At 42.9% G+C, this 10,255-nt stretch overlaps 2 protein-coding genes across 2 annotated transcripts; both read left to right on the top strand.

Moving 5' to 3' along the window:
- Window positions 1-3,574: 3,574 nt before the first annotated feature.
- On the top strand, window positions 3,575-5,476 carry H6S33_006096 (uncharacterized protein; the record flags this gene model as incomplete). Its single annotated transcript, XM_044837515.1, has 4 exons — window positions 3,575-3,752; window positions 3,811-4,016; window positions 4,079-4,705; window positions 4,775-5,476. 4 exons carry the CDS (start codon window positions 3,575-3,577, stop codon window positions 5,474-5,476), a joined length of 1,713 nt encoding a protein of 570 aa, XP_044699405.1.
- Window positions 5,477-8,966: 3,490 nt separating this feature from the next.
- H6S33_006095 (uncharacterized protein) lies at window positions 8,967-9,448 on the top strand (the record flags this gene model as incomplete). The annotated part of the gene is made up of 4 exons (XM_044837513.1): window positions 8,967-9,004; window positions 9,067-9,131; window positions 9,189-9,288; window positions 9,358-9,448. 4 exons carry the CDS (start codon window positions 8,967-8,969, stop codon window positions 9,446-9,448), a joined length of 294 nt encoding a protein of 97 aa, XP_044699404.1.
- Between the last annotated feature and the right edge of the window lie 807 nt (window positions 9,449-10,255).

The following is a 10,255-nucleotide window of genomic DNA, read 5'->3' as shown; positions in this document are numbered from 1 at the left end:
ATGCCTAATCGTTTTGAGCATAGGAATTGATATCAGTATTAGTGTCTTTACAAAAACCAACTAAAAATTCTTCCACGAAGCGGATTAACTAACCTTTCTTCCGACGCGGCAAGAGAGAGCAAGACACGAGTCAAACAACTCATTTTTAAGCATAATGTATTGAAAATAGATACACTTATCTCGTGAGGTTTGACCTAGACGTATGTACGTACTACATGTAGTGCTCAAGCATGCGCAACAACCCTGCCCCTGAAAACAACAAGAGCAAAAGGTTTCTTCTAGTAACAACGAGTCGGTTTTTTGAATCCACTGTTAGCTTTGTGGTTGTAGGATACCATTGGTGAATGATTTAGGCTCAATAGATGTGAATTAACAGTGAATAGGAAGCTTAGATAGAGGGGAAGGGTCGGAGTGTCGCATGCCAAGCGATGAAATTGACACCATACATTACATGTATAGCTACCCACAAAACGATGTAACAATAATTCAAAACTTTGTCGGTTACTTTTTTTTTCTTTTTTTTTTTTTTGGTGGTGGTGGTTGGGGGCCGGGGGGGGGGAGTTACATGTACTTATGAGGTGTTAGAGCTGTGTCGCGAGGTAGATACATAGCGGTTTCTTCCCTCCACCGGCTTGGAGAATACGTGGTCCCGCCACGTTATATCATTTGCAAGATCACTGATTCGACCCTAGTATTAGATGTAGCCAATGTTGGTGACCGTTTCCCAATTATAACACGTAAGCAATATTAAAGATATTGCAGACTGAACCAGGTGTCCTACGAGTGAACACTGCTAAACTCGAATGTAGTGGAAGTGATAGATATTTCATGAAATCCTAGCTAGCCAGCTGAGATATATGTACATACCTACATGTAGGCTACATGTAACTCCTGCAGCTGCCTGTACTTGAAATTGGTGAAAGTCGTAAACGTAGCGCTAGCACTGGAGTGAGCGCAAAAAGTTACAAGTTGAATTTGGAAAGAGTATGAACATCATCATGTGGCCCGCTTAGTATGAAGGTTGTAGCGAGTGATATAGCATGACGCGAAAATGATTTGTCAGTCTTTTATTATCGTGAGAAGCTCGAGATAAAACGCCGGAAGTTCTTCTTTCCTTTGTCTTTTCCTGGTGGTTCTATTTTATCATGAACAGTAAAAACCTTTTTCTAAATTATAGTTGCAAGGGTACGTAATCGCGGTTGAAAGTAAGTAATAGGTGTAAGCCTGGCCTCGGCAATCGCAAACACTTAAGTACTTACGAAGTCGTATTGAAGCGATAATAAAGACATAGATCCCTAAACCTACGGTGAACAGCCTAATAAACGGTTATTCTGGGCTTCCAAGCTTAGCGCCTAGCAGTTACATGTACATACATGTATGATCACATGATTGAATGGTGAGTCTCCGATATTTTAACACCAAGATCCATGGTATATACATGTAGTATCACACTATTATCTTGTACTCAAGTAAATAAGTCATGTACACCTCAATTTACATTCACATTTCCGCATCCACAAACAACAGAAATTCTCGGAAGATCGAGTGATAGCTCATGATTCATAGAATCATTCTATTGATCATTGGCTTGCGCTATTCACAATGCTGATTTTGAAATTTCAATTTGAAGTAGCTATTATAATACGTAAATATTACTGTCTGTATATATGTCTAGTTCAACTGACCTTTCGACAAAGTCTTGATAAATGTTTAAGGTGTCACATACCCATGTAATGACAGTACTGTAAATCATTGGCATTTACATTTATTTTATATTACCTTGAACGCTCAGGCCCTAGGGCCCTGATAAGGGCCGACTGTTAACGCTCCGTATCTAATAAGTATATAGATATACCGATATGCAATGTGTTATTTAAAGGTTTTGATTGGCCAGGTTTGAGGGGTTTTCTTTTTCTCTATCAAATATGTTTGTCAGTAAGTAGATATTCTATCAAATATGTTGGAGTTAGTAGATATTCTATCAAATATGTTTGAGTCAGCCAGTAGATATTGGTTCCAACATACCTTGAGTCAACCAAATAGTATATCAGATATGTGCACAGGGCATCTTGGGGTTTCAGTGATCTTAAGCGTTGGTAAACTGATATTGTTTAAGCCATAACAGTTCCTACTCCGGCCAAAGGCCGGAAAATGCTTGTATATAATGTATATATAGTAGGTTTGATAAATTTAACTCTGTGTCGAAGAGGAATCTTGCGGCGATTGTTCAAATATATATCTGGGCTTTGAAAAGATTTTATCTATATAGTTATTAATAGCTAACATTAATAGTGATATATGTTCTTCCTCTCATATAGAAGAGGGAAGATCGAGCAATAAGCCGTAGTAATTATAAGGGCACATTAGTATGTAAGAACCAGGTGATGTCGTGACATAATCCATCAGTTTTCTTCTTTTACATGACCCATACCCAAATAGTTTGTTAGATGTATAGACCCGCATATACTCGGTATATTAATACCAATCATAAGACCTACTCTTGAGTTCGTGAGGTAAATGGTAAACCCAGGTCAATAGCGAATAACCAAACAATTCAGCGTAAATATATGGTGAAAGATCAGGCTGTACTCTTATCCAGATTCCTTAGCCGGTTAGCCCGAATCACAATCTATGACCGAACCTGATATGGTAACTGTGCTCTGTTGAATGCAGTCATGACTGTTCATACTCTCGAGATGGTCGAGCTCTCTATCATGTGGTAAGCAGCTCAATGAGAGAATGAATAGTGCCTAAATACATGTACTGGGGACAGAGGGATCACCTGTACATATATAGAATAGTATAAAGTTACCTATATAAGTTTAACTTATAATCAGCGAACAACTACATATTGGCCGACAATTCTATGAATCATGCAGATCAGATCATATGCATTTAATCCCAATTGGCGTGCATGCGCAGTCAGCTTGAGTACATGTATATACATTATATATATAATTATATACAATGTTTCACTGTGAAGCGAGCACACAAGCAAGTGTGCATTTACATACAAATATTACATGTAGATTTGTGGTTTTTGTGTGGTGGAGGTCCTCTCTGCTCGGTAGACTGTACTGTGCTCGCTTCATAGGGAAACGCTGTATAATGCGTAGCTGGCCTTCAGAATAACATTAGGTAGAAATATTGTCGGCATCGCTAGTAATTCGAGATACTTTGGCTTCTGATTCGATATTTCATAATTAAAGTCTGATTCGGCACTACATGTATGTAATCATGGGGTATGACTCGGTTGGGCGGTTCGGTCACGGATTGTGGTTCGATAGAATGACTCATCTGTGTATTTGTCTTATGCAAAACGGCTAGACACCTTCCTTATTTGGTATTATTCATCTAATCTGATTTTTTTTTCCTAGAAGTCATTGTACGATAGTGGGAAATATGGGCTAGGGACAAATTAGTTAGGTTCGTATAACCCACTATTGAAGCGTTAACTGCATGTACATCAAAAGCTGGGTCTGTAGGTAGTGGATTTATCAGGAGTTACCACTAGTGCAAGTCAACCACCCCCCCCCCCGCGCCTCAACATCACCACTCCCGCTTGAGTCTACCAATGTTACTTACGCAGTCCTATCGTAAGAATCTTATATCTCCTGTCCTAGGCGGACTCTACTCTTCTCGCTCCTGCATCAGTAGGCGTACACTCCGTTGCGCCCCCGCCCACAGCAAACGGTATTCCACAAGCACCCCCGGTGGTGACAGCGACAAAACCAAGTCAGTCGCAGTTCTCGGTTGGCTCCTCACTCTCCTGAATCGCAGCAACCGGGGCTAATGGTTGTATTTTCACAGGCGGTGGTATCACCGGCTTGTCAACGGCATGGTACCTTACGAGGTTTGCCCCGGGTGTCCCAATTACGGTGTACGAGCAGTCTGAACGGTTGGGGGGATGGCTTCGCTCAAAGCAGGTCGAATACGAAGGGGGAACGGTGTTATTTGAACAAGGCCCTCGTACTATCCGTCCATGGACAATCGCAGGTTTGGTCACCATAGATATGGTATAGCATCTTCTCTTCTAAGCCCCGGTAACTCGGACATTAACGAACGAAAAAATCCGCAGATTCGGCGGCTTGGCCTCGAATCAGAGCTCCTTATAATTCCCAAGACATCACCGGCTGCAAAGAACCGCTTTATTTACTATCCAGACCGTCTCAATCAACTCCCCGGCGACATTGCATCCGTCATCCTGTCCTTCAGGTTGCCCGTAATGAAGGGTGTATTTAGTGGGATGATCGGAGAACCTTTTCGGCGACGTAGACCAGCCGATATCGAAGATGAATCGGTTGGTTCATTCCTTACCAGGCGTTTCAATAAAAGCCTGGCAAATAACCTCGCATCCGCAGTTCTGCACGGAATATATGCAGGTGATGTAGATCAGCTCAGTGCCAAATCACTGTTCCCAGGATTATGGAGAAGCGAGGAAATACATGGGAGCTTAGTGAGGGGTGTATTTGGAAAGGGAGAAGAAACTCTAGACGATCAAGTTGTCAGGGCAGAATTGCACAAAGACAATCAGGAAATATGCTCAAACATGTCTAGTGCAAGCGTGTACACCTTCAAAAAAGGAATCGAAACACTTAGTCTTGCGCTTACCAAAGAGCTCGAGGTCAATCCCAATGTCACTATTAAAACCAATTTTTCCATACAGGGGCTCTCATATGCGTCAGGGAACCCACTCCCAGTAAAAGTAATCCTCCCAAATTTACTCAAATCTCTTCCACCCATCTAGAGCCTAATATTTGCTAATTCATATTAGATAACGCATCCAAGTGCACCACCTACCCATCACTCACATACAATCTCTACTCTCTCTGCTGCCTCCCTAGCTTCTCTTCTCCCCACCGCTACACCCTCACCATCTCTGTCTGCTATTTCTGCAGTCACGGTCCTCGTCGTAAACCTGTATTTCCGCACCCCCTCCCTCCATCGTGTCAAAGGCTTCGGTTATCTCATCCCAAAATCTGTTCCCGAATCCGCAAACCCTTATCACGCTCTCGGTGTGATCTTTGATTCTGACACAAGTCCAACCACTGAAACCGGTACTAAAGTCACAGTAATGCTAGGCGGTCACTACTGGTCCTCTCGTAGTACATATCCAGATGATGAAGAAGCCGTACGCATGGCGACAGAAACATTGAAGCGCCATTTAAGAATAACCGAAAAGCCAGTATTGAGTAATGTGACTTTGCAGAGAGAATGCATTCCACAGTACCATGTTGGGCACAACGAGAGACTTGGAAGAGCTCATTCAGATCTGATGAGGAGTTTTCGGGGGAGGCTATCAGTGGCAGGCAGCAGCTTTGGGGGCGTAGGGTTGAATGATTGTGTGCGAGGCGCGAGGAAGGTCGCAAAAGATGTTGCAGAGGCAATGCGAGGTCAATTAGAGGAAGATAGAGGACTCACTGGGCTGGAATTATGGTCCGAAGGAGGGGTGAAGTGGGTTAGCAAGGCTGAATAGAGATAAAGGATGTGATTTTAGATATGTTCACAATTGCGGGGTCATTGAGTTAAAGGTACCTGGGACTTGTTAGGTGTGAGATAAATCGTTAGCTCAGCCAGCCATGCATGAAAATGCCGATTTATCCAACCATCATTTGATCAAATCTTTCTATACTAGTAGTGAGGTCTAGATAGCTTGATTGATAGCACGGGACCCTTGTTCGTTCCTGAAGAGACGTAGATTTTAGTTACATAAGATAACCATGCGCCAATGATCAAACGAAAAGCCAATGATTTGAAAACCTAAATCTCTTACACTATAAGCGCGTACCCCTAGGCCTCTGCTTAACGACATATTATGTTGTGCGCTGGTTGAACATTAAAATTCGGTTATCGATCCTACCAAACCCGGGGTATGTAAAAGAATTTCCGGCATGGGTAGAACCTAGAATGTAGACTCGGGAATTCTCGGTGCAATCTCGGTGATTGTATGTCTATGTATCCTGTATTTGCAAAAAGTCTTCATATGTACTTGTTACGTAGATCCCCGTCCTCGCTATTAGAATTAATACATGCAGTACCAGTATTTTCATCCTGGAATAAATAAACCTGGCAATAAGGTAGAGTTCATCCTGGAACATGAGATATATAATATTTTGATGTTATTCCGGAAAGAAGAATGGTTGAGGTGTCACACCGGATGGGTAAATGAAGAAGAATAGTAGCTCTCCCACCTCCTAAATTTTAGGACCCCCCACGAATTGGATTTGTAATAATTTCTCTGATACACCTAATGTGGAAGAAGATGCAATAGTCAGATCAGCACCTAGCTTTAAAGGGACTAGAATGATGTAACCGCCAAATCACATAAATACCACGAATTTACCCAGTGGGCAGGCTTGGGAATTTTGTAGTCACGTTGAGGCTTTCCCGGTTCCCCGGTAGCTAGTATAGTATGTATGAGCAGACTACCTACAGTTGAGTTGACTTACTCTATGAGTGAGGACCGGGTCTAGTACCTACAGGTTATCTGGAATGGAAAGAACAATTTCTTTCTACCGGTTTCAGTAGGCGATGCTGTCTCGTACTGATTATTCCTGCTAGAGTTCGAATTCTCAAGGCTTTAGCCGATAGGTAAAGGATGAGTGTATGTGGTTGGTACAATGCATGGTACGGTACGGTGAAAGAGTTCCCATTGTTTTCAAGTAGCGTGATACTGTACCTATACAATACACGTAAGCCATATTCTTTACTTTGTAATCACACTTCCGTCTCTTTGCAGAGTTCAAAGTCCTCCATGCGGAGTATGCGATATTTAGCTGCATGTGAAATATCCGGGCGGAAAAATAGTAAGGCGTGACAGCGTGACAGCGTTACTACGATGTATAAGCTAAGCTACAGCGTGATCCTGTAAGGCTTGTTTGAACCAGGCGCTTTTGCGGAGCTTCGTGATATACCAAATGGGCGACTCGAATTAGAGTGCTCTCGGGAACAACTGGACGAACGGCAGTTGTCTGTACCGACTCTAGCATAAGTTCCTTAGACTTCCACGTGCAATATGTTTGCTTCCCCAACTCTTTAACGGTGGGCGTGTATGTACCTTCGATCGATCTCAAATAGGGCTTTCCGATTGGTGCACATCAATTCTTCATGCATCAAAATGGCTCTTGAAAGGTTTCTTCCCACGACTGAACTGGCAAATAGACTCGATGCAATGTGTGACAACCCAGTTTTCGGAAATACCAGCGCGCTTTCCGGAGTCCCCGTGAAACCGTCGGCTACCTGTCCAACCCCACCTGATGTACCCCACAGCCCACAGTCCACAGCCAAAAGGGAAAGGAAGGTACTCTCCTGTAGGGTAGGACCTACCATTTAAACACCGGGGGATTGAATGGTGATGTCTTGCAGGTTAATTGCTTATGTACGCCCCATATGCTAACTTGCGCCAGTGCAAGTCAATGACGAAACATCCAAATTAAACCAATTGTAAGCCAGGCGAAGACACAGCATATTATGAAAGAAGCTCGAAGAAAAGCACTTTTATACTCTTCGAGCTCTCTGGTTTCCCCTCCTTACATATTCTTCTTCTGCAGCTGGTCATCCAGAGTATTGCTATATGATCATGATACATGTATTTATATTATATCAACATAGATCTCATGACTGAAAATTCTTACAGTGCCAGCGCCATGATCTAACTCTAATCATCACTATTCAAGATATTGGGGTTTGATGTACCATGTTAGTTACTTGTATCTAGTACCTACACAGTAAGCAGCTTTCAATGCTAGACATCAAGGTTATTATTATTCATGTCATAACATTCATATGTACTTACGTACATGTATACTACATGTAGTATTCTACTATCAAATGCGTGGCCTAAAATACTCCATATCCATGCGTAATGTGAGTCCTGGGCCCTTCACAACTATGACCAGTGGGGGATATGCAACTATAGCTAGGGACACCAAGGTACATGTATGTATGCAATACATGTAGACATCTTTCGCGTACCCTAGGGCCGATTAGCCGAGGTCTCGCTTCTGGGATCTTTTCCTGGGAACTAGTAGAGCTAGCGATCATATTGGAACCCTTTTCTCCGAGAAGTTAGTCCAATAGCAAAGTCGACGGTGTTGTTCGACTGTTAGCTGCAAATGCCCATGGGGGGGATACATCATATCGTGCAGTGTCTGCACTCTCCGTGTCTCACCCTAAGCTTGTCCGGGCCATTAGGGCGGTTGCGGTTTATACATGTTAGTCTTTTTAAAATTAGTTCTAGCTTCTTGTTTCAATTGAACTCTTTATCCTCTCCGTTGGCCATGGGGTATTGTGAACTACCGTGGTCGTGATCACGAGTTACACGTTTGTGCTAGAGGCTCAAGTAGTAGCTACGCATACCTGGATATGGATGGCATATAAATCCAAATATATTCCCACGACCTCTTATTCGCCTTAGCCTTCCCACCCCCCGCGATATCTATCCGACGTCAATGCTTGGAAGAAATTTCCCTGAATTTTGGACTCCAAAATTCCACGTCGTTCTTCGATCCTCATAGATTCTCCCCCACGCAGTACTGATCACTGAAAACTTCGTTGATACCAACCACTGCCTTGCTGCGCCGCGCCTTCAGTACTATATTTTTAAAGAACTTGATTAAGTATTAGTCCTGCTCACCCACCAGGAGAGTGGAAGTGCTCCTCTCTTGGTACTTGTGTACGTAAGTCAATGTTTCAATTGTTTGACCGGCCTGCGGCTTCTGCATGAAACATTCGGATTTTTCCGTCTATGCGCAGCTCTGGACTAGTTTTCCTCAGTAATCAAACCTCATGCAGGGCTGATCGTTTTATTAATATTCGACACATCAATTCGAGACTTCTAGACTCTACATCTCATCTATAAAGAGTCGGAAATATCCCTACAAAAAGATCACCAGAATCAACTAAAAACAATACCGAAAACTGCCAGCTTAAGAATTAGAAAGCTACACTCATTTATACATTCAATTATGGAACCTGAAGCGGTAGACAAATGGCTCGACTGTGTGTAAGTTCAATGTCATCGCAATTTCATTTTTATATACAGAGATTGACTTATATATGGTGTAGCATGGAAGCCTCGAATGTTACTGGGGCTATGATGATAGACATGTCAAACGGGCATTGCCTTGGAGGTTTGTCCTGTATTGATTCTCCGAAGACCTATAGAAACTAACTCCAACTCTCTGCAGCAAGAGGTAAAGCTACAGAAGAAGATGCTACCTATATCTCAGTAGCATCCCGTTCGGCTCTCGATCCCAAGGGCGTTGGTGTTGTTGCGTATAAGGATAGGTATCACATTATAATACCCAACCAGTAGTAACAGTTCCATGTCATTCGGAATTCTGACAAATACTGCAGCAAGGTGATTCTTCGCAAGGGAGCTGGTGTTATCATGATCGCCGTGTTCAAAGAGATGGATTCTCTCGAGGAGTCGCCTGATGAGACGTGAGCTTTGGTCTGGATATTTTGAGTTCTGTTCTCGTATCGGCGTCGGGATCTTGCCGGATTGGAGATTTGTTTTCATTTTACTTCAGCTTGAAATCAATAGAGTTCATTTTCAATAAAATTCATTTTTTCCCCGCATCTCAATTTCCCAAGAGATTCCTTGTTAGTTACTATCTGTAGTGCAAAGTTTTTATTTTCTTGGGACCCGGCCAGCTCAGGCAGTCTCCGAGACTTGTAATCATGATGATTACTTTCCATAGTATGAAACGCCCAAAGCATCCCTCATTAACGTGCCTAAATATTTAGAATCTGTAGCTATCTCAATATCTTTAGACCTCACAATAGCTTCTTCTAGCTAGACCACGTACCCATTTCAGAACCCGCCCCAGATCGAGGAAGACAGGCCGTCATTCCTCCCTCGAATCCATTCTCCTCGACTATACACCGACATCTCAACCCCCAGTAGTGCCGGCTGGGCTCCATCACCCACTTTATCCCTTGAGATCGGAAAGCAGTATTCAAGATGCTCTCCCGAAAAACCTTTTAGCCATCCACCCGTAACTGGGGGTGGGGTCGGTGGCGATGGAGAAGATGAGGTCGATTTATTGAGACGACTAGAGCCGATGTATTGCCCGAAGATCTGGTTGAGTGTATTTGACAAACTCCAGTTGCTCCATGCATGAGTGATATTCCGTATGAATCTATGAGCAAGGGTCATTGTCAAAATGCTAAGGGTTCGTCATATGTGTGCATTGTGATGAAAGACTAGCTAGAGATCATGCCGTGGCCGATTACTGCAAATTCAAACACG

The sequence above is a fragment of the Morchella sextelata genome (genome assembly GCF_020137385.1).
Source record: "Morchella sextelata strain SCLS chromosome Unknown scls_2, whole genome shotgun sequence".
NCBI lineage: Eukaryota > Fungi > Ascomycota > Pezizomycetes > Pezizales > Morchellaceae > Morchella > Morchella sextelata.
Note: the sequence above shows the minus strand (reverse complement) of the source record. Positions and strands in the feature narration are given on the sequence as shown.